The following is a 19006-nucleotide window of genomic DNA, read 5'->3' as shown; positions in this document are numbered from 1 at the left end:
CAGCCAGGAAGTGGTATGTCAGAGCGCCGGAGGGCTAAGGGGCCATCACTCAGTCAGCGCTGTACTAATTGTACATGAGAATGAATGATGGCTGCTATTGTTCTTTTATGCGAGGTTGATTGCCTATTACTCGTGTTCTTGAGCTCACATGAGCGGTATCCTGAGCCGGCGGATCAGCTGGTTGGAGATGATGTTAATGCCGGCTGATTTTTGATGGAGTTCATTATGCCCCTGCAGAGTCGTGATGAATTTTAAAGTTAGCGAGAAAGGAGGTGAGCCAGATTTTCGGGTGCGGAAAAATACATCTCCCTCTCGCTGACACATTCATCATAACATTGTCTGGGCCGCTCCTGACAAAGCTCCGCAGCTATACCCACTTTCCCCTCTACTGATTTAGCCGGTTGGTTATGGATCGGAGTGGAGTGCAGAGACAGAACTCGCTCGCTTCCTGCATGAGAAATAAGCCCATCCCCTGCTGTTTAAAACACATTCAATCATTGTCATAGCTCAGACAGGAGCTTATCACACCTAAGCTTTAAAACACACCACTTCAGGCTATGAGACTTAATATCTGCAGTATAAAACTGGGATGGAAGAGCAGATGAGATCCACATCTCCTAATTAGCCTCTAATTGCACAGTGCTTTGTCCAATTAAGTTAGCGTTTATAACGGTGGGTGTGAGCACATTGTGTTTTTTATATAGTCCACTCTCGAAGCTATTTGGCTCATTGATCTAATCTGCTTGGCAGATATTGACACGTAAAGTTTCATAAAACATGTAATTCAGTGGCTACAGTATATTCACACAAGCGGTGTTTGAGATTGACAGCCGCATTTGTCAACATGTTTGACTCAAAAAAATGAATGCGTTCATTCATTGATGGACAATGGTATTTAGTATCACATTTAACTCTCAAAAGCTACATTCACACAGTCAGTGTTTGGGATTGACAACCATATTTACTAAAAGGATTCACTCTGAAAAACTATGTTCAGACAGTGTTTTGGATTGACAATCGTATTTATTAATGGGTTTTACTCGTAAAAACTGTGTTCACAGTCAGTGTTTGGGATTGACAACTATATTTACTAACAAGCTTCACTCTCAAAAGCTGTGTTCACACAGTGTTTTGGATTGACAATCTTATTTATTAACAGGTTTATTGTCAGGTTTTACTTGTAAAAGTTGCGTTCACAGTCAGTGTTTGGGATTGACAACTCAATTTACTAGCATGTTTCACTCTCAAAAGCTGCATTCACACAGTGTTTGGGATTCCCTGTTGGAAAAAAAAACAGCATATGCTGGTTAGGTAGGTTTTGATGCTGGGATGCTGGTTTTAGCAGCTGGTTTATGCTGATCCTTTGCTACTTTATGCTGGTCCTTAGCTGGTTTATGCTGATCGTTTGCTGGTTTATGCAGGTCCTTAGCTGGTCATGTGCTGGTCCAGTACCATCTTAAACCAGCTAAGAACCAGCATAAACCAGCAATGGACCAGCTAAAACCAGCAACCCAGCATCAAAACCTACCTAACCAGCATATGCTGTTTTATTCAACAGGGTTGACAACTGAATTTACTAACAGGTTTCACTTTCAAAAGCTCCGTTCACACGGTCAGTGTTTGGAATTGACACTTGAAATTACTAACAGGTTTCTCTCTCAATAGCTGCATTCACACATTCAGTGTACGGGATTGACAGCTGTATTTACTAATAGGTTTCACTCTCAAAAGCTGCATTCACACAGTCAGTGTTTGGAATTGACACCTGAAATTACTAACAGGTTTCTCTCTCAATAGCTGCATTCACACATTCAGTGTACGGGATTGACAGCTGTATTTACTAATAGGTTTCACTCTTAAAATTTGCGTTCACACAGTCAGTGTTTAGGATTGATCTTGAATTTACTAACAGGTTTCACTCCCAAAAGCTGCATTTACACAGTCAGTGTTTGGGATTGACACCTGACTTTACTAACAGGTTTTAATTCTGAAAGCTGCATTCACAGTCAGTGTTCGGCATTGACAGCTATATTTGCTAACAGGTTTCACTCTCAAAAGCTGCATTCGCACAGCCAGTGTTCGGGATTGACAACTGTATTTACAAACAGATTTCACTCCCAAAAGATGCGTTCACAATCAGTGTTTGGGATTGACAGTCAAATTTACTAACAGGTCTCACTCTCAAAAGCTGTGTTCATACAGTGTTTGGGATTGACAACTGAATTTATTAACAGGCTTCTCTTTGGGATTGACAGCCAAATTTACTAACAGGTTTCACTCTCAACAGCTGCCTTCACACAGTCAATGTTCGAGATTGACAGCCATATTTACTATCAGGTTTCACTTTCAAAAGTTACTTTCACACAGTCAGTGTTTGAGATTGACTCCTGAATTTACTAACAGGTTTCACTCTCAAAAGCTGCATTTACACAGTCAGTGTTTGGGATTGACACCTGACTTTACTAACAGGTTTTAATCTCAAAAGCTGCATTCACAGTCAGTGTTAGGCGTTGACAGCTATACTTGCTAACGGGTTTCACTTTCAAAAACTGCATTCACACAGTCAGTATTCGGGATTAACAACTGTATTTACTAACAGATTTCACTCCCAAAAGCTGCATTCACAATCAGTGTTTGGGATTAACACCTGAATTTACTAACATGTTTCACTCTCAAAAGCTGCATTCACACAGTCAGTGCATGGGATTGACAGCCAAATTTACTAACAGGTTTCACTCTCAAAAACTGCATTCACACAGCATTTGGGATTGACAACTGAATTTATTAACAGGCTTCACTTTGGGATTGACAGCCAAATTTACTAACAGGTTTCACTCTCAACAGCTGCCTTCACACAGTCAGTGTTCAAGATTGACAGCCATATTTACTATCATGTTTCACTTTCAAAAGTTGCGTTCACACAGTCAGTGTTTGGGATTGACTCCTGAATTTACTAACAGGTTTCACTCCCAAAAGCTGCATTTACACAGTCAGTGTTTGGGATTAACACCTGACTTTACTAACAGGTTTTAATCCCAAAAGCTGCATTCACAGTCAGTGTTCGGCATTGACAGCTATATTTGCTAAAGGTTTCACTCTCAAAAGCTGCGTTCACACAGTCAGTGTTCGGGATTGACACTAGGGTTCTACACCCGGCAAACCATACCAGCCTGGCCAGGCCAGAAGACCTTCAAGGACCTGCAAACCATTTTAAGACTAGTTTAAACTTTTTTTCAGCAGGGCAACCACACAATACATCAATTTTCTGCCATTTTTATAACCTGTGAGTGTTTGACAGCCCTAACATTAGTGACTGACAGCACAGTACAACCCACAACTCGCCCTACCTGTATGTCAATAACATCACCGGCACCTAGTTGTCCACTGCGATTATATTTATACAACAAATACAACTTAATCTCAAAATTCAGGCAAAATTTTAAAAAGACTGTCAGTTTGGTTGTAGAATGCCGTTATCGGTCTCTTTCATAGCCAAATACTGTTTGAGCATAACCATATTTAGCACTCCAAACAGGACTGACAGCCATGTTCAGATGCTGTGTGAACATAGCTATTATGACATACGCTTGTCTGACATATGGCCATTATTGAGGTCAGGTACTGACATTGCATGATGGGGTGATGGTGCCTGGAACGCTCTTCCAATTTATCTCAAAGGTGTTTAGTAGGGTTCAGCTGTGGGCTTACATCAGGTTTCAGCTGTGTGCTTTGAGCAGGTTTGTCAAGATTTCTTCCACACCAAAGTCAATAAAACATTTCTTTGGCACTGCTGCAACCAAATTGAAAGCACACATTTCTCTAGAACTGTATGTTGCAGCATTAAGACTAGTTTTCAGTGGAACAGACAACCCTGTTTTGATTTACTTAGTGGTATAGTTTGAGTTTGAAGAGAAGTATGTCTGTATTGCCAATCTCTAGAAAACTGTCTTGACAGGCTTTAACCCCAACTGCAGCTCCAGGTATAGTTGCACAGTTAGGTAGGACATCTGTCCTCTCTCTTCCACTTCCTCTCTGCTAAGGCCCTTAAAAAAAACAGGCAGCCTACTCAGTCCCTCACGCCCATGTGGGCCAGCCGTAGCAGGCAGGAAATCAATGGTGGCTGGGGACAGACGGCTGCCGTCCCGCAATTAATGCCAATTTGTTATGTGCACGTATCTCTGCAGGGAGACATGGTGTGGGCGGAACTTTCCCGCACTGATTCAGCCACCTTGAGTACACAACTCCAGAGAGAGAGAGCTAGATAAAGAGTCTGTTCCCAGAGGTGAATTTAGATGGCTTTACATTCGTAGATGTTTGCATGAATATGAATGATTGCAATGAATTATTCAGATGTCTTGGCATGTTTTGTGACTCTGTAGTGTTATTAACATACACTGTATTCAGTGGATTGTAAGCTGCTGCTACTGAGCTATAAGGGTTTCTTTGCATGGAATTATAAATCTTGGTGACGCTCTACATTTAACTAAGTGGCATTTTCATAACTGGATGATGGAAATGTTTAAAATTTAAAGGGACAGTTCACCCAAAAATGAAAAATCTGTCATTAATTACTCGCCCTCAAGTCGTTCCAAACCCGTAGGACCTTTGTTCATCTTCGGAACACAAATTACAATATTTTTGATTAAATTCAAGAGTTTTTGACCCTGCATAGACAGCAACGCAACGGATACATCCAAGGCCCAAAAAGATAGTAGGGACATCGTTAAAATGTGACATCAGTGGTTCAGCCTTAATTTAATGAAGCTACAAGAACATTTTTTGTGCATGAAGAAATCTAAAATAACAACTTCATTTAACAATTTTTAAATTTATCTTTTCTTTGAACTTCACACTGTAATATTTGTATGTAAAGAAAAAAATGCATGACAAAATAAAAGGGAGAAGGTATCTAGAGGGTTTTCTTTTTCATTTGTTAATGCAGTACATGTATATCAATAAGAACTATCCTCCTCTACATACTGCTGTTGTGTCCTTGAGTGTGCTTCTTAATTCATTATCGCCCCAGGCGTGCTGTATGATAGCCAACCCTTCAGCCTATAACATGTGCATCAGATGCTTGAACAGCGTTTGGAGGTGCTGAATGGGTGCAACAGTGCCAAGGCCCTCATTAAAGAATATATAGCATGAAAAGTAAAAGCTTCACACTGAGATGGCAGAGGTGCGTGCGAGAAACAGTTTGGTGCGTGAGTGAAACCTGCGTGGGGATGTTAGCATGTAGCAGTTAATTTTATGTTTGTTAAATGCAGGTGTCGTGTGTGGGAAGTTTGAGTTTCATGACAGAAGAGAAGCTTTGTAGTGACTTTTTAATCAGTCGATGTGAAGAGTGGGAGTTTTAAGCCCAACTTTTCATTCCTTACTTTTGTTGCAAAGATATTTTTATAAGATGTAAATCACGTTCACTCACCTTTATAAGGCCTCGGAGTTAAGAGAGTTCATTTTTCTCTACAGCGCTTGAAGCCCTGACTTATTAAGATGAAAATAAGCACCATTTTTTTTTCTTCCAAAGAGGAATAAAAAAAAAAAGTTCTAAATCCATGTTTAATTGTAAAAAATAAATTTGAAGCACAAAAGGTTTTTACTTTATTGCTTAAAGGGAAAAAAATGAAAGTTCTGTCACCGTTTCCTCACCCTAATGTCATTTCCAATGTCATTGTGTGAGCCTTTTTCTTCCATGTAACACAAAAGTTTGAATGATAGTTTTATATGAGGAATAGGCTGAGAATTTTACCTTGAAACCCTTCCTTGACAGCTGTAGTCTCCATTCACTTTCATTACACAATGTTTAACAGTGAGGCTAAGGTGTGAATTCAGCTTGTCAGTTTTAATTATTGGCTAACATAGATGAAGTGATTATGAATTTATCGCTGTATTTTAGTTAATATATAATATATAATAATTATTCTAATTATATATAATTAGAATACCTGTATCAATGTATTTGAGTAAAAAGTATAACAATGCATAATATTATAGTGATATTAAAATACAGTTGAGGTCAAAAGTTAACATACACCTTGCAGAATCTGATGAGAGGGATCATACAAAATGCATGTTATTTTTTTTATTTAGTACTGACCTGAATAAGATATTTCACATAAAAGAAGTTTACATATAATCCACAAGAGAAAATAATAGCTGAATTTATAAAAATGACCCTTTTCAAAAGTTTACATACACTTCTTAATTCTTAATACTGTGTTGTAGCCTGAATGAAAAGTTTTTGAATTTAAAGATCAGGATAAATTTAACTTATTTTGTATTCTGAGAAACGTAAGTAAATATCTTCTGTAGCTTCTGAAGAACAGCACTAAATGACAAAAATATGATATTTAGGAAAAATAAGAAAAATGTACACATCTTCATTCTGTTCAAAAGTTTACACCCTAGTCTTAATGCATCATTTTTCTTACCAGCCAGTGTTTGAACCTTCTGTAATAGTTGCATATGAGTCCCTCAGTTGTCCTCAGTGTGAAAAGATGGAAAAAGTTCAAATACCTAAAAATGCTAAAAAACAAAAAGACAAAACAGAGAATTTGTGGGACCTGAAGGATTTTTTGAAGAACAGCTGGCAGTTTAACTGTTCAGGACAAACAAGGAAACTAACCAAAAAAAAAAAAAAATAAATAAATAAAATACAGCTGTGGATCATTCAGGTAACAACACAGTATTAAGAATCAAGCATATGTAAACATTTGAACGGGGTCATTTTTATAAATTCAATTATTGTTTTCTATTGTGGACTATATGTAAATGTCTTTTATGTGAAATATCTTATTCAGGTCAATACTACATAAAAAATAACATGCATTTTGTATGATCTCTCTTATTTTGGTAAAATAATTAACATTTTGCACACTCTGCAAGGTGTATGTAAACTTTTGACCTCAACTGTATACATTATATGTGATGCGATCTAGGAAAACCCAGCACATGGTGAAATGGTTTACCTTTGTTAGGTTTTGATACCATATGAAAGCTGTGTTCAAGCCCTTTCCAAAACTGTTTTTACTTTGTACTTAGCTTAAACGAAAAGTTATGGCTGTCTTATGTTGGCTAATAGCTATTATTTTCAGGAATGGAATTTTAAGAAAAAAAAGTTTAAAGTGACGGCTTTTACTTTCAGTTCTTGGGTTTAACGAGAGCTGTCTGTCAAGTCAGGAGCGCTATACTGCATCATTACACAAACAGACTAACGTCTGTTTTCCATTGTTTATCATTGGCATAGTCTTCAAACAGTTGATCATCCCTTGTATGTTTAGATAGCATGAATAATGCAGCCTGCTTTGTAGTTTACATTTAGAAAAGCGAGCGCAGTGCAACTGTTTGCACACTGTGCATAAAACAGACTGTCAACGGACTCCTCCTCTTTAGTAACTTCATTATCCGATCCGATCACTGGATGTGAAATAGTCCATTATAACATTATTTAGGGCACTGACATCACCAAGATTGAGCAGATTGAGATGAGTAAGATCGTTTAAGTAGGCAGCTACAGTACTTCAGACTGCGTTGTTGTGCATCGCCATCTCATGATATTAAAAAAATAAATTGATAAACTAAAACACGTGCCGTAGTTTACACAGGACTGGCAGAGAATGAGCATTGATATTAAATATGTTATGTGGTTTATTTTGTTTAATTTTATAAATGAGCTATTTTTGTGGTATTCAGAGAAAGCACCTCCTCACAACATAAGAGAAAGACACAGTCATTTCTGCTTGCTGCAATAAATCGCTATTTTTCTGCACTAAATAAGTGAATTTTGCCAATATATTTTCAGAGATGATAGACAAGATGTTATAGAATAATAACTTAATGAAAACCTAATTTTGACAAAAGATTGACATTCAACCTATTTTTCAAATTTTCTGAAAACATCCCAGTGTGGCATCCAACAGGTTTTCCCAGATCGCATCACATACATATGTCAGGAGCATTTCCTCCAAGGAGAAAACAAAGCAAATATTACAAAGTATGACCCAAAAAAGTGTATAAATCACTCATATTTCTAAAGTAATATATAAACAAAAAATAATAAATTAAATATTGTTCACAAAAAATATAAATAAATAAATAAACAAAAAAATTTGTTAGTTTTGTTGTATGGAACAAAGCAGCTTGGACTTTCAGCTAAATAGCTCCAAATGTGTTTATGTAGACAGAAATATTTATGGGTTTCCAAAGATTTTGAGGCTGAGTAACATAATAATTTTCATTTTTGGGTGAAGTATTTCTCTGATATGGGTAATAGCTCAAATATTTATATGTCCTTAGTGAAGTCAAGTGCTACTTTAATAAGCGTATACACAACATCTTCACTGTGTATTTCAATGCTAAATGTTGATTTTATACAGGCCTTGAAAAATATCTCATACAAGCAGCATTCATCGCTTTTAATGACTGAGATCTTTCCTTGTTGTTGTACGTTCTCATCATTGTGTCCTTAGTGCTGTTCAATGACTTCCTGCATTAAGAAGTTATACCATTGAAATCTGCTAGGAAACGTGTATTGAGTGTATATCTTTTCATTAGCAGTTTGCGACACACCATCTGTGATGTTGAGATACCTACTGTACTACTTTCACAAAGCAGTTCATATTTGTGTGCGATTTTCTGGTAGTATATGAATCAAAAGCAGTTGTAAGAAACCTATATGCACAATATAACATATTATTGCATCTAAGATAATTGTCTGATTATATAGTCAGTAAATATCAACATGAGTGTGGCCATGTACAGAGCTATTGAAAAAGCTGATCATTCCAGAAAACTCGATCTATAGAGTATTTGTTGATGTGAAGTTATACAGGGACATTTGTCCTCACCAATCAAACTCAAATTCCCTTCACTTTACAGAACCAAAATCCCAGACTGCTGAACTGAGTGAAAAGCAAAGAGGAACCGCTCTGTAAAATGTGAATATATCAATTAGTAAAGTGGCCATGACTGCTGAAAGTTTTGAAAGACGATGATTTAAAGCCACAGCCAATATACTATATGTATAGACTTTTCAATTAAAAAAAGGACTAGACTTGAAAGTAAAGGTCATTTTTTTGACTTTCCAGGACATCCATGCCACAAGAATTGATTGATTTATAAAAGCCTGCTCTGGATAACTACAAAAAAAGTAAATAACACTGACATTAAATTTAAAGCTTATCCTGTGCCATTCGTTGGCATTAAGGTCTGAAAAAATAAGCAGCAGATGGAAAAGCAGTTACGCACGTCATTACCATCAAGGCCATTTAGCTGTTTTCCACGTCACATCCTGAGGTAAATCGGGTTGCTTTAGCTATACATCTAATCTGCCGTCAACAACTGCGGTCCCCAACTTGTGCTTCCAAGAATTTGCTTACATAAACCTGCAGCCAGCGACTGTGTAAGGTCTAATTGTTTTGCAATCTCCAGTCACGGTCACTCGCCCCTTGATCTGCGGCGGACCTGAGCTCAAACGCAAGGACACTGCAAAAATAATAGCAGCGGGAAAGGATTCTGCACCCTCCCTCACAGGAGTGTCAACATAATGACGGCTATAGCCGTAGAGATAATTGTGGCCGAATGCTTTCCTGTGTCAGCTTAAAAAATAGCTGGACTGTTTAAATGGCAGACAGACTAATATTTAACCGGAGATTTTCCCAGAGGAGAGCGCAAAATAGGAAGTGGGGGTTGGCAGCTCGTCGGGACGGCGTAACCGCAGTGTCTGTAATTACCTTGAATATGCCTCCAGGCTGGCCTATCAGAGAGCTTCCTCGGACGCTCGAGTGTGGCGCATGGCATGACATTTGATCACTCTCTTATCATGCGTGTTCCTTTTGGGAGAGGTGCTGGTTTAAAAGGGGGGATTACTGGGCTGTGCCGGTCTGATAACCCCCTCAGTTTGTCGAACGCCACACACGCGGCCACGGCAAACCACTGACCTCATCTCTGACTAAAAAAAAAGTGTGTGAATTCAACCCAGGCTAATGTTTGACAGGTTAACGCATGCTAATGGGCTCAGAGAACCAGAGATTATTTACTTACCACTGGATATCCTTCACACGCATTACTTTAAAGAGGGTACTCACACTGAAAGTGTACATGTAGGTGGAGATGTGAGTAATGTGAGTACTTGGTAATCGCAGTGTTTTCTATTCTCTTATTACCTCATACATCTCAAACACCTCCAGACAATTTGTCCACACGTCCCCCCGATCAGCAATGACGGCTACGTTGAGTTTCTAACTTAACCGATGTATATCATTCCTGTGGAGACACTGTATTAGCTTTGAAGGCAGATGTTGTGTTGAAACGGAAGCTACAAACCACAGGCAACAAATCACTGGTAGGTTTAACGCTCTCACGTTCGGAGGCGTTTCACGTAGGCGTTTGTGATCGGAAGATGCTCCAGTTTCACTACAAATGTGTTTCATTGTAATAAAGATGTTTTTCTCTTCCAGCATTTCTAAAGGAAAACTTAGTGTACAGTAGGTACGGTAACAGATAGATGTGCTGTAGTTATTTTCAGAAGCTCACATGCGGCAACATTTTTTTTTATTATTATGTTTCTATTTTCGAGGCAGAAAGAAATGTTTGTATAAATCATTGCCACAGAAATCAATGTACAACCAATCAACCAGGGGGAGTTCAAAGAAACATTTTACAGAGACAAAAGATTTTACATGATGTATTTTCTAGGGATGTCAGTATCATTTTTAACACATTTGCCATATTAATACTATTTCATTCTGCTTTCAGAACATATGAAATTACTAACGATTATGTTAGATTGACATCTTTAGTTGTTTACATTAAAGGGATAGTTTATCCAAAAATCTAAATTCTGTTATTAATTACTCATCCTGATGTTGTTCCAAACTCGTAAGCCCTTTATTCATCTAAAGAACACAAATGAAGATCCCAAAGATGAATTAGTGTTATGGGTTTAGAGCGACATGAGAGTGAGCAATTAACAGAATAGAATTTTCATTTTTAGGTGAACTATCTCTTTAATAAAAAATGTAAAATAAATACTTTTTAATTATTTACAGATAAGTATTTACAGTCAGTTATTTATACACCTCGCAGAATCTGCAAAATGTTCATTATTTTACCAAAATAAGAGGGTTCATACAGATGCATGTTATTTTGTATTTAGTACTGACCTAAATAAGATATTTCACATAAAAGACATTTACATGTAGTCCACAAGAGAAAATAATAGTTGAATTTATACAAATGACCCTTTTAAAATTTTACATATGCCTGATTCTTAATATAGTGTTGTTATCTGGATGATTCAATCTGGATCATGATCTGTTTTTGTTTGTTTGTTTGTTGTTTTTAGTGATAGTTGTTCATGAGTCCCTTGTTTGTCCTGAACAGTTAAACTGCCCACTGTTCTACAGGAAAATCCTTCAGGTCCCACATATTCTTTAGTTTTTTTATCATTATTGTGTATTTTAGCCATTTCAAACAATGACTGTATGATTTTGAGATCCGTCTTTTCACACTAAGGACAACTGAGGGACTCATATGCAACTATTACAGAAGGTTCAAACACTCACTGATGCACTCACACAATGCGTCAAGAGTCGGGGTGAAAACTTTTGAGCAGAATGAAGATGTGTACATTTTTTCGTATTTTGCCAAATATCTATTTTTTAATTTTTTAATTTTTTTATTTAGTACTGCCCTTCAGAAGCTACAGAAGATACTTACATGTTTCCCAGAAGACAAAATAAGTTAAATTTACCCTGATCTTCAAATTCAAAAACTTTTCACCCCCCAGCTCGTAATGCTTTATGTTTCCTTCTGAAGCATCAGTGAGCATTTGAGCCTTCTATAATAGTTGCGTGTGAGTCCCTCAATTGTCCTCAGTGTGAAAAGATGGATCTCAAATCATTGTTGGAAAGGGTTCAAATACACAAAAATGCTGAAAAATCAAAGGATTTGTGGGACCTGAAGGATTTTTCTGAAGAACAGTGGGCAGTTAAACTGTTCAGGACAAACAAGGGACTCTTGAACAACTATCACTAAAAAAAAACCTGTGGATCATTCAGATAACAACACAGTAAGAATCAAGCACATTTAAACATTTAAAAATTTTCATAAATTCAACTATTTTCTCTTGTGGACAGTATGTACACATCCTTTATGTGAAATATCTTATTCAGGTCAGAACCTGAATAAATAACAAAAAATAATAAATAAATAACATGAATTTTGTATGATCCCTCTTATTTTGGTAAACTAATTAACATTTTGCAGATTCTGCAAGGTGTATATAAACTTATGACCTCAACTATAGCTGCCTTCATATTTTTTCCTTTTTTGTAGAGCTGAAAAGCAACATTTAAAGATGCTGCATTATAAAAACAAAATAGGTTTAATTAAAAACAGGTTTAGTACTGTTACTATCATAATCATGTTTGAGTCCCAGGTATTGAAATGTTTGAAAACGCCTGTACTCGTCTATCCCATCTGACCCTTATGTAAAGAAAATTAAGTTTTGTTTGGTCAACTTGGTTATCTTGCCTCTGGTGCTCCCATAAAAAATTGTTGCACGTGACAGCCCTGGTTATCTTAATTGTTTAAAATTGCGTGGCTCCTAATTAACACATGCAAATGAATCCTAATTGCTCTTACTAATGGGCCATGCTCTTATCAATTCATTCATCATAGTTTTCTCCTAATTGTGAAAAAAAGGCTGAAATGTGCTTGATTGATGCTTATATCATGAATATATAGCCAGCATTTGTGGAATTTGACATTTTGATATGGAAAGCACAGATGTGTGTCTAAAGGTTTCAGTGGAAAAATGCATTCAGTTTCCAAGTCTGATCACTTTCAGCCTAGCGAATGTGGTTTCTCAGTGCTAATTGCAGTTTAGTGAAGAGTGACAAAGTTTCTCTCTCTCTTGCAGGATTTGGTGACCAATGTGTCACCGCGAATCGTGCGTGGGACTACCTCAGGTCACATTTTCGGCCCTGGCCAGGGCTCGTTCCTCAACATCGAGCTCATTAGTGAAAAAACAGCCGCCTACTGGTGCAAGAGCGTGGCCGAACTTAAAGCAGACTTCCCCAAAAATGTGAGTTCACTTTCAGCTCAGCGTGTGGCTTCTCTTGTCCTTATCTCATCTCTATCTCTCCTTCTCTTTTACTCTTATTCCTACAGAAGTTTTCTCATAATGTGATTCATTACTTTGTTTCTCACTTTTTGTGGCTGGGGAGCCTGTCAGTGTTTTATCAACAGCCATAATTCTCTATAATAGAGGTGCCATCTTTTTCCCTCGTTTTCTGTCCCTCAGTAATTTGAGTCGCTTTTGCTCTGTGCATGTTAACTGCTTCACGAGTAATTGTGTAATAGAATCTCACTAATAGAAGATTTTCCAAGGCCTTCGTTCTCTTCTCCTCCCTCCTCTCAGTCGCTCTGCAGGCAGATGACAATAGCTTTTTGTAGTGTTCTTTTCATCGCAATCAGCCATCTCTTTTCTCTCTAATCATTTGCAATGAGACAGCCCGTTTGAGCACAAAATAACTTCCTCAACTTTTGTTGTCTGCCTGCTTCACTCAAGGGTGAGATTAATTTTGAATTACAGGGTGTAATTATGAAGCACAACGTCACTTTTCACACTAACCCCTTGAATCCCTCCTTCACACAGATGTGTCTGTGGGTTTATTTTTTCATACTGGTATCTACCTCAATGTCTACATAGGCAGCTATATTCTTAGGCTACATCCAAACCTAAATTGAACATCATATTGTGCAATAATATATATATATATATATATATATATATATATTTTTTTTTTTATATTTATTTCAGCAGAATTCAATAAGTAGGTTCACACTAGGGTAGGGACGGGTGAAATGGGCTTAAAAATTTATCACGATAATTTCTGGTATTATTACAATAACGCTTTCACTGGTGATAATTTAGGGAATCCTGTTTCTTTAGAGAAAAGTATTATCTTTCCTCTATTATACTGCCTTTTCTGTTTTTACCCAAAATAGACATAACTGAGTACATACGTATAATGTAAAGCCAGAGGGTGCCCTTGCGCGGAAACTCCACATATGCTTTATAGCAGAAGTAACAGTACTGATGCTACAACAGAGATTTTCTTACTATAGGGCAGTGGTTCTCAACTCCAGTCCTCAGGGCCCACTGCTCTGCACATTTTGTATGTCTCCCTCATTTACCACACCTGATTCAGATCATCATTTCTTAGGAGAAAGATCCATGAACTAAGCTGAGTGTGTCAGATTCAGAAACATACAAAATGTGCAGAGCAGTGGGCCCCGAGGACTGGAGTTGAGAACCACTGCTATAGGGAGATGAGAGGGACTGTATTACTTACTACTGGAGAAAGCATAACGGTCAACTTGGATCACGTGTCCCTTAACCCTTTCACACGTGAGTTTAAAATATTCTATCTGAGCCCCCAGGGTGAGTTTTTATTTAGGCGACCATTATTTAGAACGTATAGCCTTGTTGTTTCCATGGCGACGCATTGTGTTTGTCACGTGACACAACGCAGCTGCAATAGCGCTGTATGACACATGTATTACTTTTATATCGTTTTTCCCTTTTTATTATTAATATTCACAAACGTGCTTACTGTATTATGAAATATCTGATATTCTGATTCTGAAATATGTGCAAGTAAATGTATTTGGAGGTTTAAACACTTTTATAATGAGCGTGTTAGTTGATCTATGCCGAGTGATGGGCGCCGCCATGTTAGTTCGGGCTGAATCCAAGCTGTGGTATTTACAAAACGCAAATTCATCCTTTCCTCCTGAAAAACATTGAAGTAAGTCTCTGGTGAGCTTGGAGAAGAGCAGAGTAAACTTTATGTGCATATGATATCAATAAAACATGTCGTCAGATAACATTTGTAAGGATCATTATTGCCGCTGCCATAGACATTGGCGTGTATTGGAACTAACTATAAATGCATCGTTTTACTAGGACTTATGTGTATTTAAATGTCTGAAACCTAAAATAAGCATTATATGGTTGAAAACACGGAATAGTTGTGATAATATGACAAGCGCTCAGCGCGTCCAATGTGGCTCAGCACCAGCCGAAGCGTCAAAGCAGATTTGAATTCAGCAGTTGATCACGTGACGCGCTGAACGTTCGAATCACACCGGTGTGATCGTACGCTACAGGGACCAGCCAAGAATGATCACACTGGTGTGATCGTACGCGTGAAAGGGTTAATGACCAATCACATTACAGCCTTGACGTCATTGAATTTCCTTCTTTCAAAGAGTTGTGCGATACCCAATCGCCATTTACGGATACCATAGGAATGAATGAGAATTGCCGTAAGCTGAATCCCACCTGTCGCTAAAAGTCAGTGACTTCTTTTATAAAGCAGCATTTTTTTCGTGGTAAACTCTAAAAATAGTTCCATCCGAAAGTATTATTTAGTGTAAAACATGTTGAAGATTAGCAGATAGGCTGTCGATTCATTAAAATGATAAGCTGTTTCCTCTAAAAGGTTGTTTATTCAGCTTAGTACAGCCTCTCCTCCATTGACATCCATTAAAAAAAAAAACGGCCTCTGGCCTCCTTTCCCACATACTGCCAGACCGGAACCGTTAGCTTTAGCCATTATGCTTTTTTGGCTAATGGTTGCAGACTTGTCTTCTATTGGCTTTGGCTACAGGTTATCGCTGTTGCTGAATAAAACGCAGATAGAGAAATTTTAATTGTATGGTTTATAAATATAAATATATGGTTTGTCTGTGTTCTTTAAGGATTCTAAGGTATTTTTATAAGGATAAAGTATATTTATAATCCAGTGCTAATCGACAGCTTTTATAATACTATAAAACAGTATGATTTCTGTGTCATTCTGTGATATGAAACCACATCTGATCGAACAAGGTTATTTCAAACACTCGAATATGTTATGAAGTTAATTTGGAGAAAAAGCATGTCAATAAATTCTATCTTTGTTAGACAACAGGTTTGTAAACAGGCTCATACACATGCAAAACTGTATCGCACATGTGCTACTGTAGACTTTATCATTATTATTGCAGGAAGACCAATTTTTATTGTGGGGAAATTTTTACTGGTATATCACAAACAATAACATATCACCCATCCCTACACTAGGGCTGGGTTAAAAAAAAAAAAAGTTTCTCAAATTTCTCAATTTTAATTGATTCTCATTTTTATGAAACAATATCGATTGTTAAATCCCAAGAATCAATTAGTCTAGACTGTTTTCTGTTTTCAGGAACACTGTACCTCCCATAGAATAAATCGCAATAAGCTTGGTGCTTTGTTACTTTTGACATGAAATAAAGTCTCAGTTTTCAAAATCTGTCCATTTTATTACAATATTCAAATGATAAATGCTGTTTTGCTGTTGTTTAATGTTTAGTGAGAGATCGCTAAAGCACCTCAGTTCAAAAGAAGCAGCAGTGCGAAATCTCTGCTTTAATACCATATTCAGAACTTTTTTTTTTTATAAAAAACATAACTGAATGTATTTTAAAAAGCAGATCATATGTTTTTTTTTTTTTTTTTTCCTAATATTGTCACAACAGTTTTAAATGCATCTAAAGTTAGAAAACATTGTCATTTTCCCAGAGTATACATTTATACTTACAGTCATTTGTCCATGATTTCGAAACGATTCGTTCAAGCAGTTCTGAGTGAAATGTCTGTAAATCCCTCCCTTCCATAAGTCTGCTTTGCTCTGATTGGTCAGCTGGCCAAGCCTGATTAGCACAGAGAGGAGTACTTGAGCAAGCTGGTCATATTAAAAAAAATTTGTGACTTTTGTCAAACCAGTTCATTTAGAAAAAGCCGCATGTGGCATTCTCTTTACGGTGTGGGTAAATTAATCAGTTTTTATTTACACAGACCTACTTTGTGAATGAAATAAGTTTATTTATGGTCAACACTCTCTCCCACTTCACCTCATCCATCATGTTAGATTTGTGTTTTCACTTCCCACCGCAGTGCATCCCAGAATTGCCTTCTCCACAGAGGATATATTCGAATTTTGGCATCTCAGGAGGAGTCATAATTAACATTTAACCAATCCCCTCTTAAAATGTTTCCTCTGAGGGCAGCACATTCGGTTTTGGAGCATCCAGTGAGATAAACATAATATACAAACGGAATAGTTCAGCAAGACTCTCATTGATAATGCTCATCGATTTTGCGCAGGTTTCAGCTATTCAACACGCCCATTATCTCCATTTACTATTTACAATTTCCATTTTCCCCCAAAGCTCCTCGTCGGAATGTCGTGACCCGCGCGGGCCACGCTCTAGGGAATGTTGAAGTGTGTGTTCAGCGGAGCTCATCACAGCGTGTGACTGGTTCGTGGTCAGGGGTGATGGGCGCACGCCGCTGGATGAAATGAATACTCAGAGAGGCGTAATGAATAACAAAACCACCGCAATAATGTCAAATTATACCCGCTCACACATTTCAGCCTGACAAACACACTCTCTGTGAGAATAAACGTGGCTTGGAGAAGAAGATGCGACCCCGCCCCCTTCTCTTTTTTAATTTCCTCATATCACCACATGATTGACAGTTTCCACAGCAATGGGGGTCCCTAGAGGGCCAGTGTTGCCAGTGTTGGCGGACGGGCTCGGTTACCTCAGCACAGCGTTATTAAAGCGATAACAGGGTGATTCCTGCTTCTTAGAGACGCAGCCTGTCTCGCTCACTTCGTTTTCTCTGTCTGATTAGAAAGGGGTAGAGCAATGCCCTGCATGCACATTCAAAGACGTATTTCATCTCAAACTCGAGTTTCTAAATGCAGGATAGCAAAAAGAACCGACTTTATGTTACAGTGTATTACAGATAGTCATGTGCAGACAGAGACCCGGCCTTCAGTTATCCTCCTCAGCCAAAATGTACATGATTGCTACTTATATTATGACTATACAGTGAGAAGTAGAATCTGACGTTATGATAAAGAACGTACAGTTGTGTAAAGGTTTTAAAGGAAAAATCCATTCATGCTTCAAGTTCTTTCATCTCAAGCTTGAATTTCTGCTAAATGCAAGACAGCAAAAAGAGCTGACTTGATCTTATATTGCGTGTATATACAGGGATCCGGTCCTCAGTTATTCTCCTGACACTAATAAAACATCACCGCCGCTTTCCGTGCCATGCCTCAGTATGTGTGGCTGAGCGGAGCTCCCAGGGGTGAGCGGATGAGAGGAGGTGGGGTTAGAGGCGCTACAGGTCCCCCAGGTCCTGGCGAGATCCAGGATGGATAGACTCATAAACTTCAACACATGCTTTGGCCGCCAAACGTTCCTCCCAGCACCCCGCATGCCGATTTGTTTCCCTTAAAAGCGCCAGGCGAGGAGGAGACACGTGGCGTATATCTTTCCGCTTTATGGTGCGATTACAGTGTCTCCGCATACAGAGAGAGTAATACAGCTAAATCCTGCCTTGCCACAGAGGAGCTGAATAATGCCGTCAGCGTGATGTTTTTATTGTTTTAATAATACGTGCGTGCCACTGGGCGTCTACAAACGCACTGAATTATAAAGCAGCACAGTATAAGGCGGGGTAATAGCTTTTGCTGGGAGCCGGGCTGTTAAAAAATGAAATAAATAAATGTGGATTAGAAAAAGTGGTGGATTTAGTGCAAGCGCATCAGGTGAAATCGCACTTCATCAGTCATTTTCATTCCCCCTAAGGTTTTCCTCACACTCTTTTCTTCTTTGTCTAGATTATCATTGCCAGTATTATGTGCGGTTACAACCAAGCTGACTGGACTGAGCTGGCAAAGATGGCTGAGGTAAGCCACCATTCCCTGTGTGTTTGTGTTTAGCAAGTTTGCTCTGTTTGCTCCTTACACATTTCCCAACTTCAGAGATTAATCAGGCTTATTGGAAGCATGAAAAGTAAATGAAACATGAATCCGTGAAATTAGTTAATGTTCTGAAGATCTTGTTCTTCAAGATATCCATTTCATTTACATGTTTGAAAGTCTGTTAATGTTAA

General features: G+C 38.0%; 1 protein-coding gene across 1 annotated transcript in view; it reads left to right on the top strand.

The window, feature by feature from the left end:
- Window positions 1-19006, top strand: part of dpydb (dihydropyrimidine dehydrogenase b) — a 176146-nt gene that overhangs the window by 87790 nt on the left and 69350 nt on the right. Inside the window, 2 exon segments of the mRNA XM_051126299.1 lie at window positions 12923-13087; window positions 18732-18800. Of these exon segments, the coding sequence (XP_050982256.1) occupies window positions 12923-13087; window positions 18732-18800 (234 nt within the window).

The sequence above is a fragment of the Labeo rohita genome, chromosome 2 (assembly GCF_022985175.1).
Source record: "Labeo rohita strain BAU-BD-2019 chromosome 2, IGBB_LRoh.1.0, whole genome shotgun sequence".
Classification (NCBI taxonomy): Eukaryota; Metazoa; Chordata; class Actinopteri; order Cypriniformes; family Cyprinidae; genus Labeo; species Labeo rohita.
The sequence above is the reverse complement of the archived record's forward strand: the minus strand, read 5'-3'. Positions and strand labels throughout refer to the sequence as shown.